Raw genomic sequence first — 25,452 nt, forward strand, 5'->3', positions numbered from 1 at the left:
GTAGTGAATCTAATCCTTAAGTGTATGTCGAAACACCGTTACATCCAGAAAAACTGACTGTTTTTGCGCTTTATGGGCTGATGGAATCATTGGTCCGTGTACTTCTTATATATCGGTATAAAGCCATGATTACTAACTTTTTCATTCCTGAATTGAACAACCATGATGTCCCGGAGCTGTGGTTCCAACAAGACGGCGCAACATGTCACACAGCTCGTGCCATAATCGAGTTATTGAAAGACTCGTTTGGTGACCTCTTAATTTCTCGTTTTGGACCTGTGAATTGGTCTCCAAGATCTTGTGATTTAAACCGCTAGACTACTTTCTGTGGGGTTCTGTAAGGTCATTGGTCTATGAGCATAAGCCACAAGCGCTTAACTATATGGAAGACAACATTCTCCTATTATTGCCGATATACGGCCACAAATGTTGGAAAAAGTCATCGAATATTGGACGTCCACATTGGACTACAACCGAGCCAGCCGTGGCGGTCATATGCCAGAAATCATATTTAAAATGTAATGCCACAAGATTATCTTTCGGATAAATAAAATTTATGTCAATCGAATAATCCATCGTTGTTTTATTGCAATTTAAAGTTCTATACCTCTAAAAAACACCCTTTATAAGGAGAAAAGAAATATAATTTGGATATATGTATAAGAATCTCTATAAAAATGTATGTTTAATATTGTAAATATTATGTGCAAATTAATATAATAATATAATTTTTAAAGTTGTTAATATTTATTACTTTTAAGCTAAACATGTATAATAATATCGATATAATAAATAAAATATGTTATTCATAGTCCAAAAACGATTTCTTTTCATACTCCTCAATACAGTTGTAATGCATTCTATATAAAATCAGTTATAAGCGTATACAACAAAGCACAAGAACGATTTACAAATAGCTCTAATAAATTTCACTGTGAATGTAAATAACTGAGGCAACAGTTCCTACTTCTAATTATTAAAATATATAAAGAAATCTCAAATGAGTATACCATTTTACTTTGCGAGAGTATAAAATATTCGGTTAGTACGAACTTAGCCCTTCCTTACTTGTTAAAATTAACTTTGACAAAGTTAAACCGAGTACAGAAGCTAGAAGTTTGATGATTACTATCCCGTACATTGCCTTTGATTTCGAGAGATAAGCCGGATGATACGAGTCTTCTGGTAGAACAAGTGGACTACTCTGAATAACGGAATACTTTGAAGAGGTATCAACGTATACTAAATCTAAGCATGTACCAATTTACCATTGGTTCAGACCCAACTCGGAAATTTTTTCCAAAAACTCATTAAAATATGATCGATTGGAAACCGGTACGACATATATAGCTATCCATGAGGCACACGGTAAATTTAAATCTTGTAAAACGGTTATCGGGTTACCGATAAGTCCTAATGGGGTGGTATAAAAGATAGGGTTAAATAAATAAAGCAACTATTATTATAGACTCTAATACATTTAAATTTAAATGTTCAGTCGATCAAATCTAAATATTTGAAATTCGCTGTTTAAAATCTCATTATCAAAAATGTGAAGTGTTAACCATGTTTCTGGAAATCCAATTCTATGAAAATTAAAATTGGAACTGTTTAAGTACAAGTCGGTTAGTTTTGTATAAAGACCTCTAACCTCTTGATAGTAAATGCTCAGCGAATTTCTACCAATCAGTTTTTTATATGTGTGGTTTCGGTAATTTAATAATGTTTTCCTCATTATGATTTCTAAGTTTAGACTTAAATTCACGTACAAAAGCCACGGGTGGCTAGAATGAGCTATCTAAGATCTATTTTAAACGATGATATACTTCTATCATAACTGAAGTTAAACTAACGGATATTGATATCATCAAATTTTAAGCGCGACGAAATGTAAGACTTTATGTACGGATACCTTGGTGAAGGCATGTCTAGAAATAAATAAAGATTTTTTAGGTGGAATAACCACCAAATTTTTAACAGATGCTAATAAGTAATTAAGGAGAGCCTCTGGAATTGTAAGGCACTTATTACTATTTTGTAGTGCTTTTTGGGAATTGAACTCTTTGGAAGTTGACGGCTTATCACCTTGAGGGCAAGGAGAACAGAGATTTATATGGTCAATTGGAGTGGACGTACTCTTCTGTACAGAATAACTAAGTATTACTTCATTGAAAGGATGTTTATGCTTAGGGGCAGGTTTGAAGGATTCGGCACTAAAAAGATTTGAACAATTTTTGGTAGTGCCTAAATTTTACGATGAGGGTTATATCGATTTCAATTGATCTACAATTTAAACCGGACCAACGCAATCCCTTACAGTCGTCAATAGAATCTAAGTCCCTACCTGTCAGTCCAGCACATTTAATATGGACTAGCCCATCACAAAGCCAGCATGAAACGTATTGATCTGACTCGCCTATAATGTTTCAGTTGGGGAATTTACACGACAAAATAAACAACAAAGATTAGATTAGAGAAAGATTAAAAGAATATTAAATAAAAAAGTAAGTAAAACAAAATCTAGTAGATATATAATTAATTAGTGTATTAATATAATATTAATAATAATAAATAATATTGAAAACGAACATAAAAATAATAAGTTTTAATTAAAGTTCAAAACCAAGACAGGGTTTCAAGACAAAAGATGACTCGACACCAAAATTCGAATATTTAAACTTTAAGTTAATGCACAAAACTTAAGTACACTTGCTTTTATATAATGTATATCGGCGATAGAGAAATGGAAAGGCTGATTGCATTGATTCTTGAGCACTAAATTAAGAAACCAAACTGTATTGTGGTATAGGGAATCACACTAGCGAGGAGCTCCTGTGAGTTAAAAATGTTTAAAGTGGGCATGGTCTCGTCCAATAAATGATTTAATGTACATATGTTCGAAACCGCTGAAGCTAAATCAACCAAACTTGTTAAGAAGAATTCTTTTTAGCATTTCCTCATGCACTGGGTGAAATCGAAATTAAACAAAGTCTTAAACTCCTTCTGTTTCTTTCACCTTACAGTATACCATAAAAATCAAACATCAATGAAGTTATCAGATTAAAACTTTGTACAAATAGAGCACGCAAGGTATTTCATCTTACGCATGAACATGTCGAAATTGGACTATAACTTTTCAAAAACCCAGACACTAAATATCCGGACTCCAGTGCAATTGGCTGATTTTTACCGAGCATATCGGTCAATCTGTGAGTTATAGCATTAAAGGTCGGAGAGAATATTTTTGTGATGACTGCATGCCCTGGGTGAAATTGGGTCAATATATTCCTCATCCTCCAAAAACGTTATATAAATATTTTCGAACTTTCGCATCTATCGGTCAATTTGTAAGAAATATTAATGAAATTCGGAGTATCTTTGGTTAGTGTAGGCTCTTGCCTAAAATGGAAGAAATCAAGGGAATAATTCTATACCATAACATACCTAAAGTATGGATTAAGGTTTCTTAATGAAATTCAGAAAGCCTCTATTTCTGGTTATTATATAATATATTGCAATACCAAAATTACGAAAGATAAAATCGGAGCAAAATATTCCCATACCATATATAACAATATGTATAAAAATTTCAAACTTCCTGTTGGCTTTATACCGTATTGACCGATATATGTCAATACATAAGATACCCTCGCAAAATTAAGTAAAAGTATAATATTGGATATGTTGAGTATAATGCTGAAAATGTGCGATATCGATACATGAATTACCCAGCTTCCATACATTTCGCTATTGATTTATCGCAGTGTTAATAGTTTTTGACAAAACATTTTTAATGGGGAGTGGGCGTTATCATCTGATTTTACTAATTTCCATGCTGTTGCAAAAGGTGTTGAAATGATATGTCCTATGCAAATTTGGGTGATATAGCGTGAATAGTTTGGGAGAAATATACATTTAACCTATTAATTAAAAAATTTCAAGTCACAAAGTTGTACCAAATTACAGTTTTTCATTTGCTGCTTAGTTATGGCAATTTATAGGTTTTCGATTAATGCGGTTTTGTGGGCGTGGCAGTGGTCTGATTACGTCCATATACACACTCGTCCTCACTTTTTACTCAAGTTATCGCTTGCACGGACGGACAGACCGACGGACGGACAAACGGACAGACAGACAGTCCCCCGGATTTCAACTCGTCTCATGATCCTGATCATTTATATATATAAATATAACCCTATATCTAAATCTATTATTTTTAGCTAATACAAACAAGAGTTAGGTAAACAAAACTATAAAAAAAATGTTGCAAGAGTACAAGAGGAAAGAAAAATTTAAAATTGGACTGTACCGAATGAATAATACCCTTCACAGGAGTATTTCCTATAGCAACTATAACTAAATCTAAAAACTTGAAACTATAACTAAAAAAACGGATTCGGAGGATCTTAATTCAGATATAATTGTATATGTATATAATATAATACATAATTTCAGAAATAAAATATAATTTTTATTTATCGGTAGCTCTTCCGAATTCTGGTCTGGAGTCCTGGGATTTAAATGGTCTCAGTGGTTCTCACTAGTTCTCCCTGGTATTCACTGGTTCGCCCTGGTACACCCTTGTTCTCAGTGGCCCTCCCTGGTTCTCTGTGACTATCTTTAGTTCTCAATGTTTCTCACTGGTTTTCAGTGGTACTCAGTTCCCCCAAGGCTCAATGCAAGTTGGGAGAGTATAAAATGTTACACCCGAACCTAGCCCTACCTTACATGTTTAATATAAAAGGTTGCCAACATCTGAAGATATTTAGCCGCACTTAGCCCGTCCTTACTTGCAACATGTAGCTACAGCATATAATAGTGAGCAAAACTAACGGTTGTTTGTATCACCTAAAAATAATAGAGTTAGATATAGGGTTATACTCGTATATATATGTAAAAATGCTCAGGATGACAAGACGAGTTAAATTCCGAGTGACTGTCTCTATGTCCGTCTGTCAGTCTATGCAATAACTTGCGTAAAAATTGAGATATCTTGATGAAGCTTGGTACACATATTCCCTGGCACTCAGGGAAGGTTGGTATTGCAGATTACCCACCTCTAATAATTTTAATGTACATATCTTCTAAGCCGTTTAAGCTTTAATAACCAAATTCGTTCGGGGCATATCTCTTTGGTATCCTAATCCTGTGAAAATTAGTTAATTTAGATTATAACCCTGCTAACTCCCCATGTAACGTATTTGTTAAAAACTATAAATAAAATGTTACGCCTGAGATGTACAAAAGGGCTTAATAGGAGGCGGTGTTAAATTTGAACGATGGACGGAGCGGCGCCCACATTTAGATGAAATCCCATATCTCGGGAGCTACTCAACCGATTTCAACCAAATTCGGTAGATAATTCTATCCTAAAATGCATACAATAAGTCCTTCATTTTCCAGTATACAAATCTAAAACCAATCAATATATCCTAATAAAACTTTGCACAAATAGTCCCTTTGAGATGTTCCACCTTATAACCAAAAATTGTCCAAATCGGACCGAAACTATTTTAGCCCCATATACCGAATATGTGGACCCCAGTTCCTATTGCGAACTTTTTATCGAAAATAGCGTTCAATCGGTGAGTATATTATAGAAATTAAGAGAGAATCCTTTCGGGATAATAGTGTGTCTGTCTGTTAAAAATGGGTTGAAGCGGATAATAATTCCCTCAGCCCCCATATACTTAATAGAATGATTTTCGAAGTTCCGGTGGATTTTATACTGCATATATCGGTAAATATGTGAGTTATCCTAATAAAATTGAAAGAGGATAAAATAGGGTGGGAACTTCCCTTATGCAGCTGAAGGCGTATTTGATCCTTGCAAGTTACAAGAGTATGAAATGTTCGGTTACGCTCGAACTTCGCTCTTCCTTACTTGTTTAATATAAAGTTTTGCCAACCATTTAAGGTATTTAGCCGACAATGATAATTGCATGTTGCAAGAGCATAAAATGTTCGGTTACACCCGAACTTCTTTCTTTTTGTTTTAAGTTTATGTTTTGGTTTTTGAAATTTTTGTACCCTAAGCAGATAAATTCACGTATAGTATTATGAACAAATAAAACTGAAAAGATTTATTTCTGTTGATAAAAACTAAGCCTAAAACTGAATTTGCTATGCATTTTGCAAACAATTAAGTAGCAGAATTGTGCATACAACATAACACTTGTATATTGACAGATAAACTTACCGCAATTTTGATTCATTCTCAAAGTGTTTCATGAAACTTTCACTGGCCGTGTGATGATCGACTATTGTGATATTGTGACTTTGATAAGAATGCAGCACGGCTATATTTACTTCTACGACAGCTTTATCTTTCCACAGTGAGGTTGGTGTACGAGTATCCAAATTCATCTTCAAAGCAATGGTCTGAAACGGAAAACGTACAAACAATGAATAAATATAAGAAATTAATAGCGGTTCTGATAATTATTGTTATACTCTCGCAACCTGTTGCTACAGAGTACAATAGTTTTGTTCACCTAACGGTTGTTTATATCACCTAAAACTAATCGAGTTAGATATAGGGTTATATGTATATATATAAATGATCAGGATGAAGAGACGAGTTGAAATCCAGGTGACTGTCTGTCCGTCCGTCCGTCCGTCCGTCCGTGCAAGCTCTAACTTGAGTAAAAATTGAGATATCTTTATGAAACTTGGTAGGCATGTTTCTTGGTACCGTGAGACGGTTGGTATTGCAGATGGGCACAATCGGACCACTGCCACACCCACAAAACGCCATTAATCAAAAACAAATAAACTGCCATAACTAAACTCCGCAATAAGATACAAGACTGTTATTTGGTACACAGTATCACATTAGAGAGGGGCATCTGCAGCTAAATTTTTAAAAAGTGGGCGTGGTCCCGTCCCTAATAGGTTTAATGTGCATATCTCCTAAACCGCTAATGCTATAATAACAAAATTCATTGGAAGCAAATGTTTTTAAAACCTCTACCCACAGTGTGAAAATGGGTGAAATCAAGTAGCAACTCCGCCCACTCCCCATATAACGGTACTGTTAAAAACTACCAAAAGCGCGATAAATCAAGCACTTAACAAGCCAGAGACATTAAATTTTATCTCTTTGATGATATGAGCTGACTTTATAGGAACCGCGTTCAAAATTAGTCAGTGGGCGTGGCACCGCTTTCAACCAAATTGGGTGCATAACGTTTTTTGCATATTTTTATGTTATAGTGCGAAAATGGGCGAAATCGGATTACAACCACGTCTATTTCTCATAAAGCACCATTTTCAATTTAATCTGATTCTTTCACGTTCCACTATGCATATCAAGTAACAATGATTATCTCGGGGTAAAACTTTGCGTGAATAATACGTTTAACGAATGCCACCTTGTGACCAAAAATTGTCTAAATCGAACCAAAACTGTTCAAGCCCCTAAGTACAAAATATGTGGACCCCAGTGCTTATAGTTGAACTTCTACCGAAAATATCAGTCAATCCATTGACTTTGCGAGAGTATAAAATGTTCGGTTACATCCGAACTTAGCCCTTCCTGACTTGTTTTTTTTTATATCTGTACAGTCCGAGAAGACTGCATCTACCCATTACAAACCATATTTCGTAAGTTCCTAAAAAAATGAGAACAGTCGATGCCTTACTTGAATCTACACCGAGTATATATCGGTAAATAAGTATTTGAGAAATATTAATAAATGATATTGATATCGATTGATGCCTTTTGATATACGATATAGACAGTATATCACTTCAGATGATTTTATACCAGCTATGCCCAACAACAACGTTACAACGCGTTGATACTTTGGCAGACAGGCAAACATCTTATAAATTTTATGAAGTAGGCCTTAATTGATTTATATACATACAGTTACTGACAGTAAAATAAAACTTTATATTAGGTATATGAGAGATAGGGATAGTATTGAACCGCTTTTATCTATTTTGGTCATTACCACATATTATTAACAGAAAAAGTTATCTCGAAATTTCACCCGATTTTATCCATTTTATGCACAATGATACATTGTTATTAGAACACGCTCTTTGAATTTCATTAAGATAACTCGCCGGAAGTTCTCAAATTTTTCTATTAAGTATATGGGGACTATGGAATGATTGAATTTCTCAAAACATTTTTGGCAAACCGGCATATTGTTATCAGATAAGGATCCTCTCTGAGTTTCTATAATACATCTTACAGATTGACCGACATTTTCGATAAAAAGTTAAGCTGGCACACTTCAAAGGAAGCATTTGTGCAAAGTTGTATCCCGATATATTTATTGGTGCTTAATTTGTATACATACTAGAAGGAAAAAGAATCAGATGGAATTTAAAATATTGTTGTAGTCCGATTTCACCAATTTTCGCGCAGCTAAGATAATGCTACCTACCGAATTTGGTTGAAAGCGGTCGAGCACGTCCCCAGATATGTCTGAGTTGTGCGCAATAGCAAATTTCTAACAGCTGGGACTTTTTGTTTACTATATGAGCAAGCGAAAATAAAGGGAAAAGAAAGCCTGTTGACGAAAATGTAGGTAAAAATGAGTACGACGGAGTTATATTTCGATGATTCATCAGACGATGAAAGCTTGTTTGAGCTGGCCAGAACCAGAAAACGATTGGGGATACTTCCAACCTATAGATATGGATTCGACTGCGTAAATGTAATCTTCAAATTTTTTTAGCATTCACAGCATTCAGGAAAATTTGTTTTTAGTTTTATAAAAAAGTTTCGTTTATCTAAAAAGGCCTTTGTGAATTTGTTGTCCACTACACAGGATATGCTGCAGCATGGTACGCAGCCAAATCCATACCAAATATACTGAAACTGGCTACACTTGTACGACAACTAAGCTTCGTGCTACCAGAAATGCTGGATGATCTTGAGATCTTGAATTCTTCAGCATTAATGCTATGGTTGTAAGTTTACATATGCGCATATGTATTATTAATTTATGATTGCAAATGTTGAAATGTGCCTATTCTAGGTATGCGATCATACAATGAAAATGCGGTATGTAAATGCGAAAAATCCGGGGGCTATAGGTACTTCATTCAGCAACAACACAAATTATGAACGAGTATACAGCTTTGCAAGGTTGTGCTTGATTTATTATGTATAAATTACCGATGTAGGACAATGATGTGAAGTTGTTGAAATGGAATCTGTTAACAACTCAGAAGCAGAACATATTAGAAATGAAATTTCAAGAAATTGATAGAAACAATATTGAAATAAATTCAGAAGTAGTTACTCCAGATTTTATTTTATTAAAGTAATAACTATTTTTGGTTTCTTACATACAGGCTATTTCATAACAACAACTATCACAAATTCACTTAAAATTTCAAATTCTTGTTAAATTCATCACATGCAAAAAAACAACACTTAATCATTTCTCTTACAGTTTAAAAAGTCCTAATTCTAATAGTAATAAATAATTCTAAAAAAACGTCACTTGAATTCCTTCATGGCACTTATACTAAAATAAAATTAAATTATAAAGTTACGTTCTTGGCAGCTTTTTTTCTTCATCTCCAGGAGCGCAACTTTGAGTTGTAACAGCAACAGTTCTTTGATTGTCTTTTCATTTTATTGATGCTTTTTATACTCTCGCAACCTGTTGCTACAGAGTATAATAGTTTTGTTCACCTAACGGTTGTTTGTATCACCTAAAACTAATCGAGTTAGATATAGGGTTATATATATATAAATGATCAGGATGAAAAGACGAGTTGAAATCCGGGTGACTGTCTGTCCGTCCGTCCGTCTGTCCGTCCGTGCAAGCTCTAACTTGAGTAAAAATTGAAATATCTTTATGAGACTTGGTAGACATGTTTCTTGGTACCGTGAGACGGTTGGTATTGCAGATGGGCGAATCGGGCCACTGCCACGCCCACAAAACGCCATTAATCAAAAACAAATAACTTGCCATAACTAAGCTCCGCAATAAGATACAAGACTATTATTTGGTACACAGGATCACATTAGGGAGATGCATCTACAGTTAGAACTTTTTTTTTTAAAGTCGGCGTGGTCCCGCCTCTAATAGGTTTAATGTGCATATCTCCTAAACCGCTAATGCTATAATAACAAAATTTACTAGAAGCAAATGTTTTTAGCACTTCTATTGACGGTGTGAAAATAGTTGAAATCGGGTGGCAACTCCGCCCACTCCCCATATAACGGTACTGTTAAAAACTACTAAAAGCGCGATAAATCAAGCACTAAATACGTCAGAGACATTAAATTTTATCTCTGAGATGGTATAAGATGACTTTATAGGAACCGCGTTCAAAATTAGACAGTGGGCGTGGCACAGCCCACTTTTAGGTGAAAACCCATATCTTGAGATCTGCTTAACCGATTTCAACCAAATTCGGTGCGTAACGTTCTTTTCATGTTTCTATGTCATAGTGCGAAAATGGGCGAAATCGGATTACAACCACGCCTATTTTCCATATGACACCATTTTAAATACCACTTGATTCTTTCACTTTCCACTATGCAAATCAAGCAACAATGATTATATCGGCGTAAAACTTTGCGTGAATAATACGTTTAAAGTATGCCACCTTGTGACCAAAAATTCTCTAAATCGAACCAAAACTGTTCAAGCCCCTAGGTACTGAATATGTGGACCCCAGTGCCTATAGTTGACCTTCTACCGAAAATATCAGTCAATCCACAAAGAAATCTCAAACGAGTATACCATTTGACTTTGCAAGAGTATAAAATGTTCGGTTACATCCGAACTTAGCCCTTCCTTACTTGTTATTAATACATTCTTGTGTTTCTGTAACACTTTTTTAATTTCCTCTACATTCGCAATTAGCTCTACATAAAAATTGTTCTGAGCACTGGTCTGTACTTCTAACAACTTTAGCCTCTCTGCTTTGAAGCACTTTTTTGGTTTTTGTCTCGTGCACGCCCGTTTTTATTTTCGCGAACTGTATAGCTGTATACCGATTATAGCCTCTTCAAAGTTGGTGTATACATTTAGTCCTCCACCTGTTACTCTATATTGAGCTTTTGTTTGCTGTCGGTCTTGTAGGTGGTCCTACTCAATTAAGTTAAGGCGTGAACTCTTTCCCTGAACCTTTGAGCAAATGCCTTCAGCTAATTGGGGATTTTCTCCCATCAGTGAAACCAACTTTTCAAGTTGCTCCGGTGTACTTACGACTTTAGACTTTCATGAAATTAATAAAAAATCAATTAATCTAGAGCTTAGTTACCAAAACTAAATACAAAAGCAAAAAAATTACATTTTTAGTAATTTTCTCACACTTTGCTACATCAAAAAGCGAAGATCAAAGATCGATTGCAACTCATAATAGGGACCTATATCTCTAAGCTGATCCGATTTAAACTTTAATTATATTTCCATCACATCCTTATGATTAATATTATGTTTAAAATTGGTGAAATTGCACTACAATCACTACTATTTTTCATATAATGCCATTTTTATTGTCACTAGGTTTTTTACATTTACAACCTATATTTGACTTCTGATGTGTGAAAACTCTGATGATATTATGTCGATTTATCATAAGCAAGACTTTTTATAATAACGTTCTTCGGTCATCTCGAACTGTTTTACAAGTCTTTAATTTATAAAACTTACGAGAGTGCTTAGTATTCGGCTTCACACCCTTTTTTAAAAATTTTTATTTCAAGTTGTAACCGATGATTTATTAATTTAACACATTTACGCAACGATTTATCAATATAATAGGTAATTATCTTCAGTATTCACCTCTAACATATTTCGACGATTTATGTCACACAAATTCCGACAGCCAATTTCCGTTGACATGTACCATCCGCTGAATGTAGTCGCTGTGAACTGAAGACCGCCAACATCAAAAAGCATCGACGAAACTGCTGGTACAGCATACCAACGCAGACTCAATTCTGCAAACCACTCAAATCTGTAAGAAAAAAAGCAAAATTATCAACTAAATAGTTATATAATCACACAGTTGATTTAAATCCCCTAAAATCTCCTAAAAAATAATAATTATTAAAATAAATAATAAATTATTGTTACATAAGTTATATATTCAAATATAATAATATATATTACTATAAATAATCATATATTATTATAAAAAGTAAAAATCATTAGTAAGAAAGAGCTAAATTCGGATGTAACCGAACTCTCGCATAGTCAAATGGTATACCTACTCGTTACCTAATATATAAGGTAAAGTAAAAAGTTCGTTCGGTTTTTTATTGATTTTTCAAAAGATGATAACTTTGTGTACATTTATGCGATTTAAGTCAAATATGCGCCGTTTTGTTCATAAACTTGTTGCCAACGAGATGCCAACTTCATTATACCCCTCTCCAGTTGTTGGCAGTAGAGGGCCGAATTGAGCGTTTGGCCATAGGGGAGCAGCTCGTAGTAGATGATTCCTTGCCAATCCCACCAAACACACAGCAAAACCTTCCTGGCCGTCACTCCGGTCTTGGCCACCGTCTAGGCCGCTTCCCCGAGCTTTGACCACGACCGTTTGCGCTCGATGTTGTCGTAAGTGACTCATTTTTCATCGCCAGTCACAATCCGCTTCAGAAACGGGTCGATTTTGTTGCGATTCAGCAGCGATTCGCAGATGAAAATTCGGTCCATCATGTTTTTGCGTTAGTTCGTGTGGCAGCCAAACATCGAGCTTCTTTTTGAATCCAAGGTTATGCAAATGGTTCCAAACGGTTTTCTGGCTTATCTTTAGTTCCTCAGCAATTAAATAAGTGCTCACGTCATTTCCATGATTTTATCGCAATTTTCGACGACAGGCTTCCCGACGCGTGGTGCATCTTTGACATCGAAATTACCAGAACGGAACCTAGCAAACCACTTTTGTGCTACACGTTCGTTTACAGTATCGGGCCCATAAACTAAAAAAAATTTTTCAGTCGCTTTGGCTGCTTTTTCGCCTTGATCGAAGAAAAATTGTAAAATATAGCGAATTTTCTCTTTGTGGTGTCCATCTTTGACGAGCTCGAAAAACTCTCAAAGACAAACTTTTAGCGCGAATAAACACGTTTTCAGCGCCGTATAGTATGACATGATGCGACACGCAACACTAATACTATGGACAATAACGCCATCTCTTAGATAAAAACCGAACGAACTTTTTACTTTACCAATATTTTAATAATTAGAAGTAGGAACTGTTGCCTCAATTATTTACAATCACAGTGAAATTAATTAGAGCTATTTGTAAATCGTTCTTGTGTTTTGTTGTATACGTTATAATTGATTTTATATAGAATGTATTACAACTGTTTTGAGGATTATAAAAAGAAATTGTTTTTGGTCAATAAATAACATTTTTTATTTATTTTATCGATATTATTATACATGTTTAGCTTAAAAATAATAAATCTTAACAACTTTAAAAATTATATTATTATATTAATTTGTATATAATATATACAATATTAAACATAATTTTTTTAGAGATTCTTATACATATATCCAAATTATTATAAAATTAAATTTCTTAAAATTTTCTAAAAAACTACTGTCAAAATTGCTATACCATTTTAATTCGATTATATTTGAAGAAAAAATGAAGTACTATTGCACTAAGTCTGAAATCTTTAGTTCGAAATAGAGACACAGCACAGACAAATACTGTCATGATAGCTGTGTACTGTCTCAACTGAAATTGCTTTAACATGGGAAGGAGCCATGTTTGAAAATGCCCAATCAATTTGTGTACCAGCACCATTATACACAAAGCAGGGAACTAAAGTTTTTTCCTTACAGCAGATTTCCTATTGTAGTCCCTGTGGCTATTAAACAAATGTTAAAATCACCAATAGTTAGCACAGTTTGATTGCAGTACTCAGAAGTAAGGACTTCCGGAAGTTCTACAATTAAATATCTGACAGAGAAAGCTGTCTAGAATTTCTGTATAGAACCAGAATATTAATATTGAAACATTTAAACAAATTCGTGCTTTGCATATATTATATTATAATGGCCAGTTTATTTCTGTTGCTTGTTTCCGTGCTATCTATCTTCAGCTCGTTAATTGGAGTAAATCCTGGTATATCAAAATTTTCGCAAGGATAACTCCCTAAATACAGGATCCGATTAAGAAAATTTGTTGGGAGGAATAAAATTTCCTGTGATGAATAGACCTTCGGCAGTAGTAGCTCGACTACTAGCGACATAAATTGAAGCTCTAGGCAATTCATAGGGCCAATTCAATTAAAGGGGGTAGTTTTATAAGTCTTCCAATTTTCAAAAAAGTCTAGACCGGTAGCTAAACATATTCGTTCTTTTTAACAATCGCATTTTTGCAAGTAGCACAAAAATTCTAATTGCCATCTACCGAAGGAAATTTTTGCATTAAAAGATCTAATTTAAAATTTCATCTCTCATACCCCTCCCACCCCTCCTACTAAGCTGTTGATGTTGTGTTTCTCTACCACGCTCCTCTCTCCTTATTTCAGAATTTCTTCTTCCATGTTCTCTTTGCATTTGATCACGAATGCACTCTAAAATTCCTATACGCAGAATTTCTTGCGCGAAGTTCACTATAATCCCTAGTAATCCTACTTTGCTCATGATAACGTACCTCGGGATTTTCTCCGCCGATACCTGTGACATCGAGTATCTTTTATTGGCTTTTCAGAGCGAATTTGTGGATCATGCCGCCTTGTTCTATGTTGAATAGTATTATATTTACAACTTGCTCAAGAGTTCGAATCTCGGGGTCTTCGCGCCGAGATCTATGACCTCGAGTATTCCTTATTTGCTCTTAAGAGTGGATTTGTGAATCTATCTATCTATCTTTATGTTGAACAGTATTTACAACTAGTTCAACATATCGAACATATTGGGATTCTCCCGCCGAACATATGTCCTCAAGTTTTTCCGCTTTGCTCATCAGAGCTGATTTGTGGATTTTGACGTCATGAACAACAACGTTGAACAGTATTTAAATTTAGTTCAAAGGACCGTACCTCGAGATTTTCCCACCTGGTTCTATGTTGATTTGTATTGATAATTTTTTGGACAGACGTACATCGGAATCTAATCTACGATTAGCGTGACTCACAGTATCTTGTGACTGCTCACTATCTCTATATAAAGAGTTTCCACGAAGAACTCTCATACGTCTTCTATTCTGAAGACGACTTATACCTTCTACTTAATCTAGGCATAATTAATTAATAATAAAATACTTATATAATTCCGTCCGTCCGGGTGTAAAAAGTTGGATCCTAAGTGCGAACTAGTACACTGAAATTAGTTTGAAAGAAGCACTTTGCTGGTCAAGAAATCTAGTGTACCTGAAACTACAAACACAGTGTTTTGATATTTATTTTACTCTTGCAACATGTTGCTACAGAGTATAATAGTTTTGTTATGGTATATTTTTATACACATAGCTTACGTGCTTTTGTATACCTTTATATTACATAATAATACATAATATTTAGTTATATTTATATTCTAGAAATTAGTAGTTTATTTCATTGTATTGCTTTTGCCATCCGTAAATTGCTTTTGTCAAACGCTTTTTAAAACAGGGAGATCTATGGTACCTATTTTGAAAGCTCTGCTCATGAAGGCTAAATTAACAATAACTTACATATAATTAAGTATGGTATACACATATGTAGAGCAGGTATGTAGATTTTCTTCTTTCTGTCTTAATATCTAAACCTTTTATAAGCTGCCAACGGTGCTGCATAAATCCCAAAATGAACTTAAATGTAATTTTCTGAATTTACAGTTCACCTCATGATCTTCAAAATAGAATGTGTCGCAAGACTGAAATAATAGACAATAGCATTTAAACCGATAGGGTCGCAGCTAGGTTTATACGGTTTAAACAATGGTCTAGACCAATTTCATTCATATGCAGCGATAAACCACATAATTTTTAAGAAAAACTGTCCAATTAATTTCATTAAATTATCAAATTAACGAAAAAAATTATGCCATAAGTAGTACATGTGAGCTTGGGAAATTCGGGGACCTACATTTTCGGCATTAAACTATCGTATATCTAATATCTTACATTTATATAAAGCCAAACGGAAGTTTGAACTTTTGACATATCGTTTGTTGAAACTTGGGTCAATATATTCCCTATAATGGGAACTAGGGCGGAACCGAGAATTTTATACCCTTGCAAATTTTAATAATCAAAGGTTAGGAAACTCCTTCAGTTGTGGCAAAACCTTATATTAAAACAAGTAAGGAAGGGCTAAGTTCGGATGTAACCGAACATTTTATACTCTCGCAAAGTCAAATGGTATACTCGTTTGAGATTTCTTTGTGGATTGACTGATATTTTCGGTAGAAGGTCAACTATAGGCACTGGGGTCCACATATTTAGTACTTAGGGGTTTGAACAGTTTTGGTTCGATTTAGACAATTTTTGGCCGCAAGGTGGCATACTTTAATTGCCTTATTCACGCAAAGTTTTACCCCGATATAATCATTGTTACCTGATTTGCATGGTGGAAAGTGAAAGAATCAGATGGAATTGAAAATGGTGTTACATGGGAAGTAAGCGTGGTTGTAGTCCGATTTCGCCCATTTTCGCACTATGACATAGAAACATGAAAAGAACGGTATGCACCGAATTTGGTTGAAATCGGTTGAGCAGATCTCAAGATATGGGTTTTCACCTAAAAGTGGGCTGTGCCACACCCACTGACTAATTTTGAACGCGCTTCCTATAAAGTCATCTCATGCCATCCCAGAGATAATGTTTAATGTCTCTGGCGTGTATAGTGCTTGATTTATTGCGCTTTTAGTAGTTTTTAACAGTAGCGTTATATGGGGAGTGGGCTAGCTTGTCACCCGATTTCACCCATTTGCACACTGTCGATATAAGTGCTAAAAGCGTTCGTTTTCAGGGAATTTCGTTATTATAACTTTTGCGGTTTAATATATATGCACATTAAACCTGTAAGGGGGCGAAAATAACTTCCAATTAGTGGCTGAATACCAAGGACTGACGGAGACCTATGTGGCGTTTCATAAAGTTATTTCTATCCCGCAATAAAAAGAGTTTGCCACAACATTGCATTGTTAAGAATACAATTTTTAACCATTCCCACGGAACTAAAAAGTCAGAGGGAAATTCAGAAACAAATTTATAAAATAGCCGAATTTCCGCGTGTGCTAGCGACTATGCACTGCACACATATAAGAATACTATAACCAGGTCAGTATACTGGTAATAAATAATTTAATTGAAGATTATTTGAAATGAATAACTAGTTAGGTGGGGAACTATTTTAAGACCGAAAAAACTATTTTTTATTTAATGTTCAAACGTTTTGTGACAGCAAACTGTTCATAATAGATATCGGAGCGCCTTGGCCAAGATCGTCCCATGACGCAATAATAGTGAAAAATTCACGAGTATTTAGCCAAGTTGAGGCAGGCAAGTTCGGAAATGCAATAATCGTTGTCAGTGCATTCGATGAATAATGACACCTTTGTTAAAAATGCAAACCCCGGTGAGGTACCAACAATCTCATCTTTAGGTCGAAATGACAATATATATAGAAAACATTTAATAGAAACCGACTTTGAAAGCTTGTAAAATTCTTTTAATTATTTAACGAAATTATGTCAAATATGAATAATGTTGAAACGCAGAGAGCTTAAGTCCAAAGTTAAATATACGTAATATTAAAATTAAATTGAACTTAATATTCGTGAAACCGGCTGTTTTGATACGCTTACAGAAATTTTACGCAAAATTTTATTCTGCTGACTTAGAAGTGTTTGACCATTGCTTAATTTTTAATTGGTTCCACTCCTACTTGCCGTAATATTTATGACCATAGATATGAGTTCGTTAAATATGACTTAATATTGGTTCCATATCAGTTTTTACTTGAGATGAAGAAACTTTTGGATGTGTATCAGCAATTATTTTTAATATTCACAAGTTATCTGGAAGCCTTTTTTGAATCAGCTCTGCTAAACAACCAAAACAAATCTTGCATCTTTTTTAACATCCGATAAGTATCTTTCGTTAAAATCGAATCTGAAGTACAACTTTATATTAATTCATATTTCGTTTTGTATTATCTTCATTTCAACGGATTCGGTGTACTAAATATATACTTCTAAGTAGTCTACATATTTACTTCTGCGCGGCAAAAGAGTTTTCATATAATACTTTTCTTTTTGCGTATGGTGCTTCATTAAATAAAAAATAATACGTTATGAAAAATTTTTAATCCATTCAAAAGTTGACTCTAATTAAATTTGTTTAAGAAAATTGTTTTATTGTAAAAACATTGTTTTTTGCAAAAATTAGTAATATCAAGGAGAGGACCACATTTTTACTCCCAATCCTACCGAATATAAGCGAAATAGGTCTGGCGTGTTAAGAAAAAATAAATATTTACCAAAATCATGCAAAAAAGTATAAATAACAATAACTTTCGAATTTCGAAAATCCTTTGAAGTTGTATTTTTATACTCTCGCAATCTGTTACTACAGAGTATAATAGTTTTGTTCACCTAACGGTTGTTTTTATCACCTAAAACTAATCGAGTTAGATATAGGGTTATGTATATATAAATGATCAGGATAAAGAGACGATTTGAAATCCGGTGACTGTCTGTCCGTCCGTCCGTCTGTCCGTCCGTCCGTGCAAGCTCTAACTTGAGTAAAAATTGATATATCTTTATGAAACATGGTAGACATATTTCTTGATACCGTGAGACGGTTGGTATTACAGATGGGCGTAATCGGACCACTGCCGCGCCCACAAAACGCCATTATTCAAAAACAAATAAATTGCCATAACTAAGCTCCACAACAAGATACAAGACTCTTATTTGGTATACAGGATCACAATAGGGTGGGGCATCGCAGTTAAAATTTTTTTTAAAATACAGTGGGCTTGGTCCCTCCCCTAATAGGTTTAATATGCATATCTCCTAAGCCGCTAATGCAATAATAACAAAATTCACTGGAAGCAAATGTTTTTAGAACCTCTACCTACAGTGTGAAAATGGGTGAAAGCGGGTGGCAACACCGCCCACTCCCCATATAACGGTACTGTTAAAAACTACCAAAAGCGCGATAAATCAAGCACTTAACAAGCCAGAGACATTAAATTTTGTCTCTGAGATGGTATAAATTGGCTTCATAGGAACCGCGTTCAAAATTAGTCAGTGGGCGTGGCACCGCCCACTTTTAGGTGAAAACCCATATCTTGGGATGTGCTCAACCGATTTCAACCAAATTCGGTGCATAACGTTCTTTTCATATTTCTGTGTTATAGTGCGAAAATGGGCGAAATCGGACCACAACCACGCCTATTTCCCATAAAACACCATTTTCAATTCCATCTGATTCTTTCACTTTCCACTATGCATATCAAGCAAAAATGAGTGTGTCGGGGTAAAACTTTGCGTGAATAATGCGTTTGAAATATGCCACCTTGTGACCAAAAATTGTCTAAATCGAGTCAAAACTTTTCAAGACCCTAGGTAATGAATATGTGGACCCCAGTGCCTATAGCTGACTTTTTACCGAAAATATCGGTCAACATAGAACAAGATCCACAAAGAAATCTAAAACGAGTATACCATTTGAATTTGCGAGAGTGTAAAATGTTCGGTTACATCCGAACTTTGCCCTTCCTTACTTGTTTTATTTTATTAACCTTGCATTCAAATGAATAATATTGAAAGTTGTTAGTCTACAAGGTGCGTTCCAAAGTAAACAGGACTTTTTAAAAAAAGACAGAACAAATGGTTTTATCGGCAAAATCAATTAATTTTATTCAAAATAGTCACCTTCTGATTTAATACAGCTTTTTGCATGGTCCAAAAGCATGTCGAACGAGTGTTTTAGCTCGTTGCCCGGTATGGCCGCCAGTATGCCGGTGCAAGCCTTTTGAATGGCCTCCACGTCTGCATAACGCTTTCCTTTCATCGGCAAATGCATTTTTCCGAAAAGGTAGAAGTCGCACAGTGCCATATCAGGTGAATACGGGTTGTTAAAATGTGATTTTTGGTCAAATAATCGGCCACAAGCGTCGATCGATGAGATCGTGCAACAAACGCCAACTTCCATCTTCGCGATATCGGGCCGAACACGTCGAATAAGGCGCACCAAACGCTTCATACCTCCAACGTAGAATACCGCATTAACGTTTTGGCCGGGTGGAACAAATTCTTTGTGGGCAATACCCTTGGAATCATAAAAACAAATCAGCATTGTCTTCACTTTTGACTTCTCCAGACGCGATTTTTTGGGTTTCGGCTCATCGTCATTTATGTTTTCACAACCACTTTGAAAACGTTGAAACCACAAGTGCACTCTGCTACGGGATAGGCAATCATCGTCACAAACTTGTTTCATCAATTGAAACTTTTCGGTAAAAGTTTTCCAATTTAAAACAAAATTTAATGTTGGCTCTTTGTTCGAAGCTCATTTTCGTACCGATGACAAAAACATACTGACACTTAAAACACAATAACTTCACTTCCAATGGATGAAATGTTATGAAATTTTTACTGGAAGTCGATAAAGGGTAGCAGATTCTAACGCACTAGTCGACATATAGATGACGCCACTAGAGTTTACTTTGTTACCTTTTTACTGTTTACTTTGGAACCCACCTTGTATTTAATATAATGAAAGAAGTAGGTAGGGTAGATTATTCTCAGTTTTTACGCAATATGTAGCTACAGAGTGTAATAGGTTTGTTCACCTAACGGTTGTTTGTATCACCCGAAACTAATCGAGTTCGATATAGGGTTATGTATATATAAAAGATCAGTATGAAGAGATGTGTTGAAATCCGGGTGACCATCTGTCCGGCCGTCGGTCTGTGCAAGCTGTAACTTAAGTAAAATTTGTGATATTTTGATGAGACTTGGCACCGTCAAACGGTTGGTCTTAAACCACTACAGCTATAATAACTAAATTCCCCCAGGACAAATCTTTTTGGTACATCTACCCACAGTGTGGAAATAAGTGAAATCGGGTGATAACCCCAAACACTCAACATATAACGGTTTAAAACTACTAAAAGTGCGATAACTCATTAAATAAACAAATCAGACACTTTAAATTTTACACATAGACTAATTCAGCTCAATCGGAGCCAGTACAAAATTTGGACAATGGACGTGGCACCGCCCAACTTTGGGCGCAAAACCCATGTCTCGGGATTTACTTGACTGATTACAAGTACAAGTATAATCCAATTTGGTAACAACACTAACATGACATGCCTATGTTACAGAATAAAAATTACGCCTATTTCCCAAATACCACCATTTTAAATTCCATCTGATTCATTCAATGATGTATCGGGGTAAAACTTTGCGTGAATAATGCATTTAAAGTATGCCACCTTGTGACCAAAAATTGTCTAAATCGAACCAAAACTGTTCAAGCCCCTAGGTACTGGATATCTGGACCCCAGTGCCTATAATTGACTTTTTACCGAAAATATTGGTCACTGTGTAAAATATATAATTGAAATTCATATAAAAAATGGTGTTGTCAGTAAATAACTGGGGCAACATTTCCTACTTTTAATTATTAAAATATATAAATAAATTCGAAACGAGTATACCAATTAACTTTGCGAGAGTAAAAAATGTTCGGTTACATCCGAACTTAGCTTTTCCTTCCTTGTTAATTAGTAATAATATTTGTATGAATATATCCGTTAATTATAATAAATTTGGAAATTGGAGAATATTACATTAACGACGAGAATAATAGGGAAGTATTTAAAAATACTAAAAATTAACATCGGAAAGGCCGCATAAGATTTTAAATTCAAACAGGATTAGCAAATCTAAGCACACACACACGCTCATGCATAGATTCATACAGGTATTTTGGTTAAGTTAATTAACAACAAAAAAATGTTAACTTCGGCTGCACCGAAGCTTAATACCCTTCACATCTAAGAGATTGCACCTCTGCTTTGGACAATAACCCAAGCCGAATTTGATGAAGATATCTCGTCAAATGAAAAAGTTTTCCATACAGGCCCCTGATTTCGATCCTTTAGTTTGTATGGCAGTGGTAATCCGATCTGAACCATTTCTTCAGAAATTAAACCACTGCCTTTGGTAATAATCCAGCCCGAATTTCTTGAAGATATCTTGTCAAATGAAAAAACTTTCCATATAAGCACTTTATCCCGATCGTTCAGTTAGTGTGGCAGCTATATATAGTTTATTTTGACTATCGATGGTTACTGCCTTAACTAGATTTACTATAAATTTTCATAAAATTGTAAACGGTCACTTAATAAAGCTGCTTAATGAAGTCGTCTGGTAATATCAAATGTAAAGTCTAATTTTGGATAACATCACAGCAAGTCACGGCTGCGGAAACTCAATACATTGAATGAATTAGCGCGGAAACTACCACATGCACATCGGGCAACTCTGATAGGGCTGTTGGGTAATTAGCCGGTGATTTAACAGACAGATTGCTCGCAGTGATGATAGCCTCAAGTTGCGCGAGTTATCATCTCAACTCCCTTTGAGATGCTATCACAGAGGCCACCCTGAATCGATACACTGGCATATCCGAATTAGCATTGATAACTCGCGCATGTGGTTTCAAATTCGTAAGCACAGAAATTTGTTAAAATAATATATAATAATATACAAACTGTTAAATTTAACTATTTTTAAAACTTTAATTAGGTGGTTGATGCGTTAGAATGAATGGAATATGGGCCGCATATTTTGACTATAAATTTCAAAAGAAATAAAAATTCTAATAGGAGTACTAACAGGTCACTGTTTAATTGGCAGGCATGCCACTAGACTAGGAATGCCATTTAATGACTATAGTAGAAGCAGTCAGGAGGTGGAAGAGGAGAAGATTATAGAATCGGAACCATCGAGATAAAACTTTTTTCCTTGTATCTTAGTTCCGGGGGTTTCACAATGGGCCTGCAAAAAGCCTAGGAGCGTCTTCAGACAGCCACTCTACTTACCTACCTACCTAGAAGGAATGTTGCGGAGATATTAAATTACAATTAGGTAAGAATTTCTAATGTTCTAAAATATCGGATGCACATAACATAACCCCAGTTATTTATGCATGCACTCGCAATTCAGAATTTATGACGGCCCGGCTTTCCAGTATTTTAATAATATTATAAAATAATTTAGAACCCTTTTATTTAATATTCCTGATTTTGGAGAGTAAAATTATGAAATTGAAACATATTATTTGAACATCTGTTGTGATCGAATTTCATAGTATATTGTACATACCATACATACTCATATATTATATACATCCAGAGGCATTAGTCTGTCTACAGAGCATATAAACGAATATAACGTTAATTGATTTTAATTTTACCGAATCGGAGAGAATGTTTAGCCCGGTTGGATTGCTAATATCAGATAGGAGAACGGCACTATAGGTTAAAAAGGTCAGCAAACTAAACAAAAACCAGTGGATTATTAAGGAACAAAGTAGTCTTTCGAAAGATATTTTAGGGGTAAATTACTTGATCTCATATTACATATGTAAATGGATAAAAAATATACTTTCTTGTAACTCGTCAGCTCTTAAAGCAGTTTATATAGTAACAGGAAAAATTGTATATGTAACTATATTATTTGTTTGTGTCCTCCAAAATTCCGGATTCTCCAAAACATGAACTATAGTTTTGTTTCATAAAAAAATACAAAAATTAATTATTTCTAAATAATGAAGTGTACAAAGTCTTAATACAACCAGCGAAAAGTAAGAGGATTTCAAGCGTAAAACTGTCGATAATATCAATATTTCATATTGCTTGGTCCATTTTAATGCCCGCAGAGATAATGTAAAATACATATATCCGTTTCCTCCACAGGTAATGAAATGTCTTAAGATTACTTGCGGTTAGAAGTAACTTGGTAATTTTCCGGCTTTATATTTATTTTGTTTTAGTTGATTTAATTTTTTTTTCATCATCATTTTGATAACTATCAAACTCATAGAATACCATGTGTGTCACTATGCTGATACATGAATTCCTGACCTTTTATAGTACACATTGTAGTATGCAAACCATATGTGTCTTAATTTCGGTTGCACAGAAGATATAATACCCTTCACAAATACAAAAGAAGAACTTAGGTCCGAACGTTCAGTTTGGATGACAGCTATATGCCATTGTGTTTCTATCTGAACAATTTCTTGGTAGATTCCATTATTGCCTTAGATAATAACATATGCCAAATTTCTTGGAGATACCTCGTCAAATGAAAAAGTTTCCTACACACGCACTTGATTCCGATTGTTAAGTTTGTATGGCAGCTATATGCTATAGTTGTTCGATGTCGATGTTTCAACAAATCAGCAACTTCTTGGTGAGAAAAGGTCAGGTGCTAAATTGCAGATCGATATCTGAAAAACTGAGGGACTAGATCGTATATATACAGAGAGGAGACGGGCAGACGGACATGGCTAAACCGACTCAGCTTATCATTCTGATCATTTATAAAAACATATATTTTATAGAGTCCCTAACGTTTCTTTTGGGTGTAACAAAATTCGTTACAAACTTAAAATACCCTGTTCAGCGTGAAAAAATTCAAATTTGGGAAAAATTGGAAAAATTATTTGAGAAAATCAAAACAAAAAAAAATTAAAAAGAGTAAAGAGTCCATTCCAAGGTAAGAGCGAAATGGATGTTTATGATTTCGCATAAACAGAATATATGGTACATACATTTACATATGTATATATTTCAAATGAAATAAAGGAAATAATAATGAAATTAGTCATTGTATTAAGAGACTATATTCCAAATGGAAGCACGTTGAAAACGAGGGTAAAGTGATTGATTTATTTTCATTTATGTATAAGCACTAGGTTATGAGAAGAATAATTTGTATTAATGACAGAGATAATTTATTTCTCTTGTGATAAAATTTATTAAGCTGATTAAGCTTAATTGAATAAAGAAACGTATAATTTTTTATACTCTCGCAACATGTTGCTACAGAGTTTTGTTGACCTAACGGTTGTTTGTATCACCTAAAATAAATCGAGACAAATATAGGGTTAAATATATATATATAAATGATGAGAATAAACAGACGAGTTTAAATCTGAATGTATGTCTGTCCGTCCGTCCGTCTGTCTCTGCAAGCTTTAACTTGTGTAAAAATTGAGATATCCTAATGAAACTTGGTACACGTGTTCGTTGGGAAAAAAACGAGGACGAGTTCGTAGGTGGGCGTAATCGGAGCACTGCCACGCCCATAATACACCATTAGTCAGAAACTTATAAATTGCCATAACTAAGCAGCAAATTGAGATACAAAACTGTAATATAGTACAATAAATCGCAATAACAAGAGGAAACTGTGATTTGAAAATTTTTAAAAATTGGGCATGCCCCAGCCCCCTAATAAGTTTAATGTTTATATTTCACAAACCACT

General features: G+C 34.6%; 1 protein-coding gene across 3 annotated transcripts in view; it reads right to left on the reverse strand.

Moving 5' to 3' along the window:
- The window catches only part of LOC106620796 (nitric oxide synthase), a 263,001-nt gene that overhangs the window by 88,526 nt on the left and 149,023 nt on the right, over positions 1-25,452 (reverse strand). For all 3 annotated transcript variants that reach the window (XM_070106373.1, XM_070106375.1, XM_070106374.1), the window contains 2 exons: positions 11,769-11,943; positions 6,200-6,381 (listed from right to left, as the gene is read on the reverse strand). In XM_070106373.1, coding sequence (XP_069962474.1) covers positions 6,200-6,381; positions 11,769-11,943 — 357 coding nt within the window. The remainder of the gene's footprint in view (positions 1-6,199; positions 6,382-11,768; positions 11,944-25,452) is intronic.

Source organism: Bactrocera oleae, chromosome 3, assembly GCF_042242935.1.
Source record: "Bactrocera oleae isolate idBacOlea1 chromosome 3, idBacOlea1, whole genome shotgun sequence".
NCBI lineage: Eukaryota > Metazoa > Arthropoda > Insecta > Diptera > Tephritidae > Bactrocera > Bactrocera oleae.